Raw genomic sequence first — 17,013 nt, forward strand, 5'->3', positions numbered from 1 at the left:
ATTTTTACTGAAATACACCCCTAGATTTTTTATAAACACACTTTTCCAATCAATCTTTTGAAAAAAAATTGCAATTAAAATTTCCAAAGCTAAAACCTGAGCTTTTCGAAACATTTAACGATGGTCCAGCAACTTTGCAAAAGGTTTGGACTCTTTCCATTACTTTTTTTAAAGACAGTTCATCCGCTACAAATACTGTGGTGTCATCAGCAAATTGACTTATCTTGATCTCAACTGAATTATTTACATTATTCGTCAAAATAATACCTTTAATGTTATCATTCTTATTCAAATCGATTGATAAAAATTCTACAAAGTTCTACTAAAAATAACAGGGCAGACACTGGACAACCTTGTCTTACTCCTCTAGTTAGAGGGAAATAAACTGACTGCCAATTTAAATTCATTATACAACTTTCTGCATCAGCATATAAGGCTTTTATATTACTTATGAATTTATTACCGAAATTAAATTTTTCAAGGGTTCTATAAAGAAAATTCTTATCAACTTTATCAAAGGCCTTTTCTAGGTCCAAAAATAAAATAGCCCCCGATTTTTCATGTTTTGTCATATAATTTATCACATCATCAATAAGTCTTATACTGTTTCCAATAAAACGGCCTTTTAAGTAGGCATTTTGATCAAGCGAAATACATGATCTTAATACTGGTTTCAATCTCTCTGCCAAAACTGATGCCAATATTTTGTAATCAGTGTTTAAAAGACTGATAGGCCTCCAGTTGGATAGTAAATCTTTTCGTCCCTTTATATATGCACATCCTGATCGGTATGCAAATGAGGAGACTGATGACATCATCCACTCACTATTTCTTTTGTACATGTATTTTATATGAAATATGAAATATTCAAATTTTCTCCTCAATGTCAAGTGAAGCAATGATTAATTTCTCACTGAACATGTGGAATCAGCATTGTTTAATACCATATGGTTCAAGCAAGTTGGTCCTTATTGTCAAATCTGTAAAAAATGAAATATTGTAAATTCACACAATAAAAAACAAAAGAAACAATGAGTGAGAGACATCATCGACTATCTCATTTGCTTGTCACTGAATTGTGCATATCACTGTTTTGTGAAAAATAAGTGAAAATTAAAAATGTCTTTTTTCTTATTTTACATCCGATTTTGATGAAATTTTCAGCACTATGGTAGTTTCATTTTTCTCTATTTATTCAAAGTAACATTTTTCTGGGGTGGATTTGACCTTTGATAATAATCTAAAATGTCACTTCGTCTTCATTTTTTGCAAACCAGGAAATGAGATTTTATAATCTCTGGTCCAAGCATTTATATTTGGTTTGGATGATTAATTTCGGAGGTGCAATTTTTGGCATTCTTCTGTTCAGTTCGTACTGTAAAATCAGAGAGGCCAAGTTCACTGGCCATATTGTCTGTAACTTGTGGTCGTGAGGTAGGCATTGCATATAATGTGAGGATAGGCTGTGATACAGGCATGAGAAAGAGATTTGGGGGAGATGAGCAAGAGTATAATATTTAAAGTTAAATGCTACATTGTAGTTTGGTAACGATATCAAAATGACTTTGTACAGAATCCAATGAAATGACCACCAAAGTGTCTGTTTGTATAAAACGTATGTGCCAAAGGATTCTGGAAGAAATTGTGTAATCAGCAAATAAGCACAGGATTCGGGTAGAGCGACGGGCCGACATTCAAAGCAATAATTATGCACTGTCCAACGTGCGCTTATCTGTGTTGGGGATCTTCAGTCTGAACATTTTTCAGCGGAGATTTCAAGATTTCACAAAGTTCAGTTTATGTAACTGTACCAGATCTAGATCCTCGATGATATACTGACAATTAAAGACCCTGACCGGTGTAAAAACAATCATATATTTAAAGAAAGGCAATGATTCATACAATACAGATATACCAAAAATATTCTATACATCTCCTTCCATTTTTTAGAAATATTAGATAAAAATCAAAGAAACTGCTCCTCCAAAGTACGCTTCGATTGAGCACCCCACGTCGCCTGGAAAGGATGACGTCATGTTGTGTCTGAAGGGTCGCGATTCCATAGGTTTGTGTACAAAAGCATTGGGTATATTCTTCCATTTCTATATTATGAATCCAATTTTTTTTTTCATTTCCAGATGAAAATGGCACTCACAATTATTCACTGTTGAAATTGATGGAAACCTACAACTATTCACTGCCTTTTTTGTGACTTCTTTGTTTGGCTCTTATTGGGCCTAAATTGCTATGTCAGGAAAAGTTGTGATACATAATCTGAAAGCAGATAGATTTGAAATCTACGCCAAATAAGCAGGAAATAAAATATGGCAAAAACTAATTCAAAACTGTAGATTTCATAATTTAAGCATGTAGGAAAAAATATATGTGATATCACTCTGTGATGGAAGTGAAGAAAATGAAATGCCTAATCTGGAAAGCAAAAAAATAACCCAGTTTTTCTGTGTACAAACCTATGGAATCGCGACGCTTCTTACACAACGTGACGTCACGGTCTCGAGGCATTTGAAAAGCACAATAAAGCCTATTTTCTAAGCCGGGTTCGAAGCCCGATAATTAGAATATTCTTAAGCAAAATACTCAGCTGGGAAGGGTGAAAATGAATAAAGCTCACAATGCTGTATTTAGTAGCTTATAAGCTTTCGATTGGTATATAATTTGTCAATTTCATTTTTGGGTCCGGTCTGGGTCTTTAAGCCTTGTTTTACAGACTTTCTCATGAAATCAGTGTTACTGCAACTATTGGAATTTCTCTTTAAGCAAGAGACTTTGTCCACATGTCTGCTACATTCATGCATCATGTACATGTACGTGTATCTGGTTATTTGTTTTTGTTCATTTATTTTCTGATTATTAAAAAATACAATACATAACATAAATAAATAAACATAAATGGCATCAATTGAAATAAACAAAGTGAATTGCAAATATGTTAGATAAAATAAATAAAATAATCAAAAGGATTGCCCATCCTTTCGATTATGCAGATATGAAAGAGATTTTTTTCCCTTTTGTATCTAGAAAGCACATTAGTTAGGGCTGGGATTAAAACCTGGGTATCCAGGTCCCACCCGGAAGCCTCGGGTACCCGGGTAGAAAAATCAATACCCGATACCCGAAATTTGCTTATATTTGATTGTATTGCATCTATAGTGCAAGACAAGAACCCTTGAAATATCCATGGATACATGTTTTTCAGGTGATGATGTGAGTGAGATCATTGAATCGATGCCATGTTTCTTTTGCACAATTACAGCTTGAGCATACGAAGCTCCAGCCAATCACGTTCGTGTTACCATTTTCATACACCAAAAATGGTAACATGATTGTGATTGGCTGGCGCATTTGAAGCTCCAAAACCTGGAAATCAATTGACTTTGTGCACGTAGCTCTATAGATTCTACAAACTCACGAACACGATGTAACATTGACGCTACTTCATAAGATTTTGACAGAAAAGCAAGAAGAAATCATTTGCTTACCTGTGTGGTATCGGTGAGAAAACAGATCCTCTGAGAATACCGTTCATAATTCATATAAAATATAGGAAAGTGGAATTCTAGGTCGATTTTGGTACGAGGTGACAGAGTGTTGTAGACTTGTTTCGATGGAATACTGCGTGGGTGCCAGCACAGGAGGCTTGCACTGCGCATGCTTTATATTTCCATTCATAATTGGCTAGCGCTTGCGATGTGGCGCAGGGGCTGGAGGTCACCTATGGGCTTTTTCCACCAGTCATATTTCATGCGACATGATTTTCGGGTACCTGGGTACCCGCCCGAAAATTACCACGGGTACTGAAGACAAAAATACCTGAAAGTCCCAGGCCAAACATTAGTAACTAGTAAATAAGTTTTTAAACAATACAAGATGGTATTGTTTTTTAAGACACTGAATTTGATTTAAAAGAGACATAGAGAATGTATACAGGTATTATAATTATTATTTTTTTCTTGAGGGTGGATCAGAGACAACTTTCAATTTTTATCAACATTTGTTATAGTTTGACAAAGTTCCTTTGTTTTTATTGGTTGAGGGCTTGTGTCTTTCTTTTATTATCATTGTTAGATAATGGCAACTTTTCAGTGCTGACATCTTTCATGAAATATCCCTCAGGTCCTGTAACGTGCATGCAGAGTATATTTGTTTTGGCCAGTAGATCACACTGTACATGTACCACTAGGGTGACTAGGCATGTAGAGTATGGGGAAAAGGAAGTTAAAAATTGCTTTACAATCTGAAAACATGCTTGATGGAATAACATGGACCTATTTGCTATGGAATAACTAATTTGTTTACATTTGATGACACTGATTACATGTACATTGTAGGAAACTTTGAATATGTATTTGTAGGACCAGTCAAATATATTGCTGTTCACAGGCATGACAAAAAAAACATGTTTAAAGAGGTGTTTTTTCAGTTTTAGACATTTGTATAAAAAACAGAGATTTTCAAGAAAAAGGGTGGTTTCGAAAGACTGGTCAATGGTCAATCTTGGGGTCAAACATATTTAGGGTATTTTTTTCCAAACTTTTTTTTTAAAGACTAGCCAAATTCTGGCGACAACTTGTATAGGGGCCAAATTGTGTAAATTAAGCACGCAAAAAACTTGTTAAGGTTTTTTTTTTGCACACAAAGAAAAAACTTGTTTAGGGAGTGTTTGGAAATAATTTGGTCAAATGTGTGTACAGCAAGACATGATGTCTCTAGATGTAAACTAGGAAGTAAAGATTTTACTGCAGGGACCCATGTCTTCTGGTCTGATATTTTTGTTCTTATTTCTCCAGAAAGTAATGATTATGTTTTATTCCAGATTGCTTTGGGGATTGAGAACCAGTGAGACTATATTAGGAAAGTCAAGAATGAAGGGGAACAAAATCATCTTAACCAAATTTGGTTTTAATAAAGATGATTTTTTATGAGATGAATTTATAGTCCTGCTAGCAATTTTCACTAGATTGATGTACATGTAGAACTAAACCCAGTCACCTCATTCATTACATTTTTTCCACAATTTTTTTATAGTTTTCTTCCAATTACAAAACTCTCTCTGAAATACAATCTGTACACAATGTGTATTGAAAGGGAAGGTTTCTTCTCAAAGAGTAGGTCCTGAATGCTCAGCTACTGTAGGCTACATGTACAACTGTAGTATTGGATTAATGCAGTCTACTGGAACACAAACGGACATGTATTGAAATAATGCAAACAGATAAAAGACTAAAACTTTTTTTGAATTGAAGGGTATTGTTAGGATTTGAATGAGGAAGTTGTGAAGGAAACCATTTGTTATTGTAATGCATATTGACTGTTTTTTTTTTTGGCAGGGGGGGGGTGTATGTATGTATGTGTACAAAACTGTGAACTATTAGAATGTAATTTAGGTAGGATTTTTTCAGTCTTCATGTACATACATGTGCATGTATCTGTAACAGTTATACCATGGTCACATTCTTTCTACGGCGGCCGTACGGCAAGTCGAAAACAGCCGTTTTATCAATTTTGATTCAAACCACCTACCGGTATATGTAGTTGGACAAAAAATGTTAAAACGGCTGTTTTCGACTCGCCGTACGGCCGCCGTAGAACAAATGTGACCATGGCATAAAGGTTTAATTATACTACTGTACCATATCACTTTTGTATTTGTGTTTTTTTTAATTTTCTTACCCTTTTCCCAATCCAATCCAATCCAGAATTTCCAGACACAATACAAATAGAGCTTACCCTGAAAAAGGCCATTCAAGGGGGAATTATTCAAATTTTTGAAAGTATATGCAAAGTTCATTTGCTTTACATTTTACATGGCGCAGCGCAGTAAAAGTTGCTTTCAAGTTTTAGTGGTCATCATGATGTAGCACTGAAATCTTTTTTTTTGCAATACGTTTTTGTTCCTACTTCATGATTATCCACTTTCTCCCGGGGGGCCACTTCCATTCACGAGTGGATACCATGCGCGACCATGGGGTCTCGAAAAGCACCCTAAACACGTAATTTCAATATTCTGAAAATGCACCCCTTAACAAGTATTGGCATGTGAAACCCTACCCTTAACAAGTATTGGAAACAAAACGATACTCCTGGCAAATATTCCCTGAAAGGAACCCCTAAACAAGTACAGGAATGTTTTATTGTTACGGGTCCTTTAATTTGGTTGTCGGCTTTACCTTATTTGGTTTAGTACGACCCCACCTTCTACACCTCGCGCAAATAGGACTCTAAACACGTAGTGTTGGGGCAAAAAAGGACATCCTTTATAAACATTTTAATTTTGTTTTATCATACCCGCAAATTCAACCCTAAACACGTAATTTTACTAGCGAAATAGATACCCTTTTTTCATTATTTTTGTGTTTTTGACACCCTTTTCACGTTACGTACGTAACGTGCCCTATCGTGAAAAGGACATCCTTTTTACGTGTTTTTTTGGTCGCGCATGGTATCCACTCGTCAATGTAAGTGGCCCCCCCGGGCACTTTCTCTTTTATCAAGGCACTCTGGTACATGGGATAGGGTCAAATAGTCTTTGACTACAACTTTATTTGACCCTGGATGCTCAATCTATACTCTGTTGTATTACATTCTACCAATAATGATTTTCATTTTCGAAATAAAATGGATTATTCTAATATGCAAACTTGATTTTACACAGTCCACTTTTTGTGCAAGTTTTTAGATTATCAACCTGTTTGATTTTTTTTTTTTTTAATCTTCATGCTGGTCCATGAAAGTTAAAAATGTATTATGCCATGGAACACTAGAAACCGTCAAGTTTTTACCTAGTTCCTGCTTTTTCCCATTGAACTTGACGATTTGATCCTTTGAGTTTAACAAGAAATGTCTAAATTCCTTTCTTCCAGTTCAATAAACAAGTAAAGAGATCAGAAGGTGCTAAACCTCCAAAGATGGAACTCACTATATCAGTAGATGGTATCACCATACAAGATAGACAAACCAAGGTAAGTCTGAATTCACTATGATGATGATCCACAGCATATTTGTGCCATATTTCTGTTAAAAACATTCATAGGCACAGGCTCATCCACTTAAGCTAATATCTGTAGATGGTAAAATCACAATACAAGATAGACAAGCCAAGGTAAGTCTGAACTGACTACAGTGCATCCCAAAGAAAACTATACACTTTTGAAATGGCTGCCAAATAAAAATGTATCACTTTGGGGGAAAAGTTCTAAATATATGGAAAGCCAATAAAGTCAACTTTCATATGACACCAAAAAGTTGGAAAAGTATTCATGCTTGAGTGAACACTGCCAAGAGTATGAAAATTAGGCTGGGCAGAAATTAGCCTTCCAATTCTTTCAGTTTTTTAGAGGCAAGTCCTTTGGAACTTGGAAAGTTGAGGGGTTCATGATGAATTAATTACATCCATGATCTGTTTGTTGTTTGATAAAATTTCATGAGTTATTTAATTGAAATTTTAATGCATGAGTAAACGTGAATTGCAATTTTTAGTGCAGCATTTTATTTTTGTATGTGGATCTATGCAGTTTGTTAATGAAAGGTGGGAGAATAGGGGTGAGATAGAACTTAAGTGGGTGAAGAAGGTTGATGGGATAAAGGTCAACAGAACATTTAGCCACCCCTTCCATCCGTTTTACCCCCCCCCCCCCCTCCACCTCTATCTCCTCTCTGTCTCTATCTCACTTCCTGGATGTTATTCAAAACTTAACTGCCAAGTGACTGATTGTTGACATGTCATTTTTTTTATTGAATGATTACTAATACCCTTTCCAGAAACCTATCCTCCAATTAGCCGCCTAAGAGTAATGCGGATAATTCAATAAAAGTTGCGTTCACAAACTCCGAAAATAATCCGCGTTATTTTTACGAGCGCCCATCCCGAAAAAGGCGGATAATCGTCATGACAACTGGACACGCCCCTCCGATGCAGTTGTGTTGGAAAAGGGTGACCTTGTGACCGCACCATGGCAATTATCCGCATTATTTGGAAATGCATTCATAAACTCAAAATCTTGTCCCGATGCTGCTATTATGCGGATAATAGCAGCATCAGAGTAATGCGGATAACTCTTGTCCTCCTCCAATTTTACGACCAAATTATGCTGCTATTAGCTGCCTAATTCATAGTAATTGGGTTTATGAAAGGGGTATAAGAAATTGACTGATTATGATGATTTATGAAATAATTTATTGAAGATGCTGAATATTTGATTGATCACATTGATCGAGTTGATATACTGAATGATAAATTGATGATTAAATGATTACTAGGTAAAAGTTGATGCCCTAATTTTCAGAATTTATTATAAAATTGACAGTCCACCCTGGATTTAGCAATCAGTCTTGATCTGAACAAAATGGATGGCGTAGGGGAGGGGGCTAAATGTTCTGTTGACCCTTATTCCGTCAACCTATTTCACCCGCTTAAATCTTATCTCACCCCCTACAGGGGCCACGGATCGGTTTTCAAAGGGGGGGGGGCTGACCATGATAAAAATCATGATCATATGGTCATTTTTTATTTTTTGTACATGGGTTTTTGAAAAAAGTGGAGGGGGCTGAAGCCCCCCCCTCCCCAGTTCTGCTGCCCCTGCCTATTCCTAGACTCCCATGAACCCCTTGCTGATATCTATTTAATAAAGTTAAAATGCTGCACTAAACATAGCAATTCATGTTCACTCATGCATTAATTTCAATATAATTATGAAATTTTCTCAAACATCCAAATATGATCATTAATTCATCACAACACCCTCAACTTTGCAAGTTCCAAAGTTACATGTACATGTACCTCTCAAAAATTGAAAGAAATTTGAAGTTTAATTCCTGCCCAGCCTAATTTACCCCATGTTTAAGTTGGTAGTACTCACACAAAGCATGATTAGTTTTCCAGCTTTCTGGTGTCATGTGAAAGTTGACTTGATTAGCTTTCCATACATACATGTATGTCTCTCAACCCAAAGTGATAATAGTTATTATTTAAAAAGCATATAGTTTTTTAGGCACACCGTATATCTGTAGATGGTACCACAATACAAGATAAATAAACCAAGGTTGTGATACAAGAGAAATTTCACGAATCTTAGATTCTTCAGACATGTTGGGACACTAGTGCCCTCCCCCCTTTACTTCCCCAGAATTTCCCTGTTTACATGTTCACTTGAACTAGTGTAGTTTTGAGGAGATAAGATTTGATTTTTTGAACTTTTTCTTTTCTTATGTTTATGATTTATAATATTGTATGTTATTGGGTACATGTATATAGAAATCTCTCATGCAGTCCTCTTGCAAAATGGGATTGTAGTGAAAGAGGAAGTAGCATTGTCTGAATATTTGATTTGACCTTTCCTCTCTGTAAGGTCGGCTTATGTATCCTGTTGTCATTATTATCAACATCTCATGCTGGTTTATGTTCAGTTTACTTTAAATTTGCTCAAACACATGTAACCTTGAAAGCTTGAATTATGACAAAAATGCCATGTGAGCTGCAATTGAATATCTGATATCAAACTTTAATTTCATTCATCTACCATTCCATTATTAAAGAGTGAAACTTATTTCATTTTTGTCTCACCCACTGGAGGTGAAGGCGATACTTCCAGAGCCAAATTGTGGATGTCCGTCACAAATGTATGATGCCTAACTTGACAACTGCTGGTCCTAATACAACCAATCTAGGGTGGTAAATAATGGTATCCCAGTCACATGGGAAGGTCAAAGGTCATTAGAGGTCATGTATTGATTTATACCTGCAAGACTCTCTTGGGTGGGTGAGACACAATCTGATTATTGCCTTGTTCATATTACTTTTTACAGGAGAAACAGTTCACCTATCCATTGCATCACATATCCTACTGTGCTGATGATAAGTCTGACAAGAAGATATGTGCCTTCATTGCCAAAGTTTCGCAAGAAAACAGGAATGTATGCCATGTCATGGAAAGTGACAAAAATGTAAGATACAATACTCAACTTTGCATTAAACATTGTTTGAATAGTTTTATCTTTACTCTATTCGCTCCACTAGATAAAGGAAATCTTTGCGTTCTATCAGAATATTTTTTTATTATTAATTCATTGTCCATATAAGTATAAGGTATTACATAACAGGTCCAATTCAGAAATTAACAAACATTTGGAATAACACCACAAATGTTCAGATAACAAACCCTTTTTCATTTTGGGATTAACAAACATCAAGGTATAGGCAATTTACGTGTTTCAGAAATACGAACCTGCGGAATAACGAACCTTCATAATTACGAAGTGTAACAGAATTGTTAACCAAACCATGGAATTCTTTTAGCAATAAATCATTTGAATTTCTATTAAACTTTATTTTCATACATGTAGCTCTATTTTTTCATAAATATTAGACAAAGAAGATATGATTATATTTGTATGTTTGTTTTGGCAGGCAGAGGAAATCACATTGACAGTCGGTCAAGCCTTTGACCTAGCATATCAGAAATTTCTTTCAAATGCTAACAAGACGCAGGAACAGCAGCAACAGAATGACACTCTCAGAAAAAGGGTGAGCCCTAGCCCCTCCCACTCCCCCCGGAGGGGCCGCAGCCCTGCCCACACTCCCCAGATGGGTCGCATGTATTCTCATGGTACATTCAGGACCGATTCTCCCCCAAGTGGAGGAGCCACACCCCCTGGTATTGGTACTCCTCCTCGGGTGGTTACCCCTCCTACATCCAAACAGGGTGTATCTCCTAGGATTACTCCTCAAGCAACTCCCATTATTTCAGTGACACCTGATCCAGGAGCATCACTTCCTCCTCCACCTCCTGATTTTACTGACAATAAAACCCCTATACTCCACCCTGCTCCACCCACACCTCCTCCTCCTCCACAAGGAGAACCACCATCTTACAGTACTCATCCTACCGATAGTCCTACTACTAATCCTAATCCCACCCTTCATAATACCATCTCACCCCAAGATCAAATCCAAAATACTCCTTCTTATCCTGAAGAGGATTTGCATGACAAACCTAATGAACTTTATGTACCCGGTGACATTCTAACAACTAAATTATGAATTTCAATTTTTTCATGTTTCTATACAGAATTCAGTGTGCTAACTTTCTAACCAAAGATATTGCTGAATTATAATGATGATTTAATTTCAGCTAAATTTCATAATGATTATTTTCTTGATATTTAGTTAGTAACTTCAAATAAAAATTACAACTAATTCATTTAGTAAATATATTTATTAATTCCAAATATCAATAATGTATCGTATTTTTGAGTTGGTAAGGTAAGTTCATGTAGACATTATTTTTTTTTGTATGATGTCAAAATATTTTATGGGCAACACCCCCCCCCAAAAAAAAAGCTTTAAAAATACCAACTTGTCCAATTGAATATTAAGATATTTTACTACATTATCATGACCAAATGAGACTTAATAATAAACATAAGAATACTTTTATGTGTAATACAAAATGAGATATGTTATTTGTAATTTGGTAGATTTAATTGTAAACTAAAGAGAGGGAGAGAGGGGGGGGGGGGGGGAGGAGACAAGCTGTATATTTATATTGGTAAAAAGGAGATATTATATTTTTTATATTTTTAGTTTGTTGTTTTTGTTTTGTGGTCTTTTCTTTCTTTATATTTCTATCAAATGTCTGTCCTGTTGATAATGTGAGCATGCTGCAATATAACCTTTATCATAGATTTGGAGTTTGTACTTTTTTTTACAGCTTCATCATTCTGTTTTTGTTATTTCCATTCATAAAATTTTGTTTTTAATATGTGGTTTATGTAGCATGTACATTTATTTGATTATTGTATTATTATTTTGTTTTATTTTTATTATATTTTTATTGCAAAATTATTTTCCAAAGAGAGCAGGCTCTCTGTAACCAAACAGCTGGGAGGTCCTTTATTTTTAACCTTGAATACTTGACATTTTGAAGCAAAATTTAATATTTTCATCTTAATGATTTGATTTTTTTTTATTGAAGTGCTCTTAAAGTACTTACCCAAATACAGTACTGCTTTAATTTCTTTGTAACAACAGATACTGATGTTAATAGTGGTATATATTATTATGAAATAGCATTTATAAGGAAGACCACATTGTCTTTCATTTTTGATAATTTGAAGAACAAAAATCAAAAGCTATTTAAATAAATATTGCTACATGTTTATATTTTATCAAAGTTCTATAAGGCATTAAGAGGCTTGGCTATTAACCAGAAAGTGTTTATTCTGTTTCTGTTTATTCCAAACAACATCATGCTAACTTCTCTTTCATTTCTTGGCCCCTATAACATAAAACTTAGGAATTGATCACATGGCTGATTTATACAAAGAAATTGCATTGAAAATTGTGTATGATCTGTTATAAAAATCAACCCTTAAAATCAATTGCTAAGCTTTATGTTATACTGTGCCCTGATTACTAACCAACTTCTGCATTCTAATGTCATTGCCTTCTGCCTTTATTTGTATTCTGTCAGACTAATTATCATACATGTACATGGTAAGTAGAAATCTAATACCCATTTTTTTGTAGATATTATCAATTTACTTGTATTGAAAGTGAAACTGCCATGCGTATTGATCAACCCTTGCATAGATTTCAGTCACCCGTAGAATTAGTACATCACCCCTAGATTGTACCCTTAGTATCATGAACCAATTATCATCTAAGTGAAATTTTATTATACATGTAGTTTAAATGGATAAATATTCAAATGGTGAATATAAAGTGAGAAAGCAATTTTCATGAGAATAAAACATAATAAGTCAGAACTTAGTGTATTAGCAGGAATCATGCAAGCCTCTTTTCAGCAGTAATCTTCACATATCGTCATAGATAAAAACAATAGGGAATGCAGGGAAACTGCTATGAAAGATCATAGATTCTTGATGAAAGAAAAATTAATTTTTGTTTAGGTACTTTCAAAGCAAGATTGTTTGCTCTTATCTTAAAAATTCCTTTAGCAAATGAGCATTTATTAATTTTATATTTAAGAAAAGTACCCAATATTTACAAAAATGTGATTGCTTAATACATTTGAAGACCATTTTTTGCAACATTTAATTTTCAATGATTTTTTAGTTATGCAACGTTATGTACTTTCAACTGATGCGATCCACTTTCAGATACCTGTAGAATGGTGTTTGTTTAATTGTATGGAACAACATATCATTGTTTTGGAGTCTGTAAAACTTTGTTTTCAGTATGAATATTAAGTTGAAAAGTATTCTTGTATAACTCATTGAAAGGACAAAGTGTAGATGATTAGTTAAATTTATTTTTATACCCATCATTTTGTTTGAAAGTAATTTTAAAAAAATGAGCATAATTCTGATGAGGTTTGGTATGTCCATGCCATGAAACATAAAGGCTTGGTTTTGAGAACAGAACAAACTCATGATGAAATTGAATTTCATTTCTAAGTTATCCATTTATGATATATATAACAATTCATGTATTTTTGTAAAATTCAGAAGTATCATTGTGTGTCTTTGTTGTTTCTGTTTGATACGTGCAATTGATTTTATACAAACATTTTCTGACATATTGTGGGCATTAATTGTCTATATTAAAATACAATGACAATGTATTTAATGGTATTGGAGAAGGTGAAGAAATGCAGAATTTTAGCAAAATACTGGTATTTTCACAAAATACTGGTATTTTCACTTATGGCTTATCACTTGTCCTTTTTTGAACAATTGTTTTGGAGAACAAAATAATAAATGCAGTGTCATGGTCAACTGGAAAATTTCAAGCATGTTACTTTGATAATTTAAGTTGAAATGAAATGTATACATGTATTTGTTTAAAATAGATACCAAACTATTTTGTTCAGTCCTTTAAGCAACTGGCATATGACATCCTAAATGTTCAATGCTTGTCTTGATGTTTCCTTGTACCAATCCCCTTGATATGATACATGTAAAAATGTGTGTTTCAATAATCCATAGAGGTTCAATTGTCTAAATTTTGAATAGATTTACTTTCAATCCTCAAATTGGTGAAACTTACATTACAGGGATGCAAGTCTTCAGGATAAATCCGGAATTCCAGACTTACAAAAGTTGAGGAATATTTTTGGACCGAAACAAATGTGCCAATTTTTTTTCTATCCTTCTGCTCTATATTACACAATTTGACTCTGCCAAATATTGTTTTTTAATCCACACTGTTGGGGGATACCTGTACTTGGTCCAACTTGGTTGCTTTTTTTCCTCACATTTGTAATTTCAGACTTATTTTTGGCTAAACACTTACATCTCTTATTATATATATATATTAAATTGACCCAGTTACTTGATGTGCAACAAAATCAAATAAGGGTAAAAACATGTTAAAATATAAACATTATAATATTTAACCAATTTGCATTTCTAAACAGTGAATTCGTCATTTTCAATTACCAATTTAGAGATTGTAATTGTTTCATAAAGGAGACTCCCAACCTCTATGGGTTTTTAAAGGGAAAGATTCTTCTTGGTTTTATGTTTTAATACTTGACCTCATAGATAGTTTTGCATGTTGAATTGACTAGCTTGTTGTTTTGTTTCTTAATTTTTTGTTTCTTAATTATTGAAATTTATTCATGTTCATGGCAGTTACTTTTGAAATTCAGCATTTTTAAAAAATGAATTATATGTTTGACTGCAACCATTCACGCTCCATATCCAGAATATGTGTGCTACATTTGTATTAATTCATTCTAGAAAGTTGTTGAAATAATTGAAATTCATAATCATAATGCTTGCTTTTCATGCATGATATAATCATCCCAAAACATTAATGCTTTGTATTTTTGTTTCCATTTTAATAAATTCATTTCGCAAAATACTTATGAATTGTTTTACTGTCTAATTTTATTTTTGTGTTTTATGAGTTTCATAAAATAATTCACAAGCATCATTTAAAATGTTACTGTAGTGTGTCAAGCAATGTTAAATCACATATTCTGAGTATGTGTAGTGGTATGGTGTATGGCAGTGGAACTGGAATGATTTTTTTTTAAAACTATTTTTCATGGCTTATACAAAACATAAAAAAAGCTGCACATGTAGAAATGATTTTGAATCCAAATTAATTAAGATATTGTTTAATGACAAAGAATGTTTCTTGATTAGATAATTCATGCAGATTAGGAAATTGATCCAATGACATATCTATGGAAACTTGTTAATAGAAAAAACTAACTTTGTGTGAAATGAGAATTTTTTTACCCACTTGGATGGAAGCATTAATATTTCATGCAGACTTCTGCCCATCAACAAACTGGTGCTTATTTTGTATTCCTTTATTTAATTTTTGGAACTTCTGGTGATTTTCTTGGCTATTGTATCATCTGTCTCATGCTTGCATTTTAATTAGGGAAAAATCATCTTACAGTTTCATCTGCTTTGGGAAAAAATTATTGAATTTTAATATAAAGCTACACCTTCAACATTTCTGATCCCATTTTCATGTATATTTTTACTTCAATATAGTGTGTAGAGCTTTATTTAAAATGTGTATTTTTTTTTTACTTTTCACAGTTTCATTTCATCGTAAGATAAAAATAACAGTTTTATATAAAACATTGATATGACATAAAATGTTATATTTATGAGTAATATATATTTTGGAAATATCAAACAAAATTGTTGTCCTTTTAAAAATGAATTATAAGTTTGAATTTTAGTTCAGAGCTACTTCTCAAGCATAAAAGGGTTTGATGATGTGAGGATATCATCTCTTAATATTTGGTATTCTGGTAGACAGTTCCTAAAAGTGTAAGGTACAGAAAAAAAGGTCCCTAACTATTATAACAAAACTCAAATTTCCACAAATGTCCATCTGTGAAAAAATAATGGTCACCACATTAACCGGTATGTACAATAAGAATGTTGGATCATGTAAAATAAAAAAGGATTTTTTTTCAAGATTGGTTACATCACGTAATAAGGTTGTCAAAAACACTAAAATACTGAAAAAAGGGTATGTATTTCGCGAGGAAATGCTGTATAAAGGATGTAGCTTTTGCCCCAGCACTGCATCCAATTTGAGTTTGGTGTGGGAGGTGGGGTGGTACTATTAAAACCAATGTAATTACAGGCAAAGCCGACTGCCTGTGTACATTTCTGTGACATAACAATTAAAATATTACTGTATTTGTTTAGGGGGTCAATTCATGGGATACTTGTCAAGGGTACCATTTTGTTTTCAATACTTATGGGTAGGATTCCACATGCCTTGATTTGAATAAATATAGAAAAATCAAACTAGCACAATGCTGAAAATTTCATCAAAATCGGATGTTAAATAAGAAAGTTATGACATTGTAAAGTTTAGCTTTTTTTTGCTGGCACAACTAGGTGACATGCAAATGAGACAGTTGATGATGTCCCTCACTCACTATTTCATTTGTTTTTATTGTTTGAATTATACAATATTTTATTTTTTTACAGATTTGACAATAAGTACTAACTTAACTGAACCATATAGTATTAAACAATGCTAATTCCACATGTTCAGGAGGAATTAATCATTGTTTCACTAGACAATGAGGACAGGGGTTCTTACAGCACAGAAGGATACATACACACAATTTTTGTGTTATTACATCAAATGAAAAATGCTTTCAAGGTAGATTGTTAGGGATGGTGCACAGAAATCAACATGTTACTCCTGTTGATTTTCTGAAATTTTATGATAACTTATTGTATTTGAAACAGTGGAAAATTAACTCATTTTATCTCAGACTAAATGAATAACAATGTTTATGATTTCTTATGATTATACAGAAGGATATTTTTCACCACTGAAGGATACTCTATCTCTCCTATAACAGATTTATTTCATGCACTTAAACTAAAGTGTTGTTTCCCTTTAAAAACCTGTCTTGTTATAGTTACATATTTGTGCTCACGTAGCCTTTAGTCATCTGACTGAGTGTCAGTCTTTATCAAATCAACCAATGTGAAGACTAACTTCCTGAGAAAGGTTTGAGTCCAAAGTTCTGATTCATC

The 17,013-nt window shown here is 33.6% G+C and overlaps 1 protein-coding gene across 2 annotated transcripts in view; it reads left to right on the forward strand.

Moving 5' to 3' along the window:
• Positions 1-17,013, forward strand: part of LOC121410046 (PTB domain-containing engulfment adapter protein 1-like) — a 47,473-nt gene that overhangs the window by 14,732 nt on the left and 15,728 nt on the right. For both annotated transcript variants that reach the window (XM_041601882.1, XM_041601883.1), the window contains exons 5-7: positions 6,882-6,980; positions 9,823-9,960; positions 10,424-10,540. In XM_041601882.1, the coding sequence (XP_041457816.1) occupies positions 6,882-6,980; positions 9,823-9,960; positions 10,424-10,540 (354 nt within the window). The remainder of the gene's footprint in view (positions 1-6,881; positions 6,981-9,822; positions 9,961-10,423; positions 10,541-17,013) is intronic.

Source organism: Lytechinus variegatus, chromosome 3 (assembly GCF_018143015.1).
Source record: "Lytechinus variegatus isolate NC3 chromosome 3, Lvar_3.0, whole genome shotgun sequence".
Classification (NCBI taxonomy): Eukaryota; Metazoa; Echinodermata; class Echinoidea; order Temnopleuroida; family Toxopneustidae; genus Lytechinus; species Lytechinus variegatus.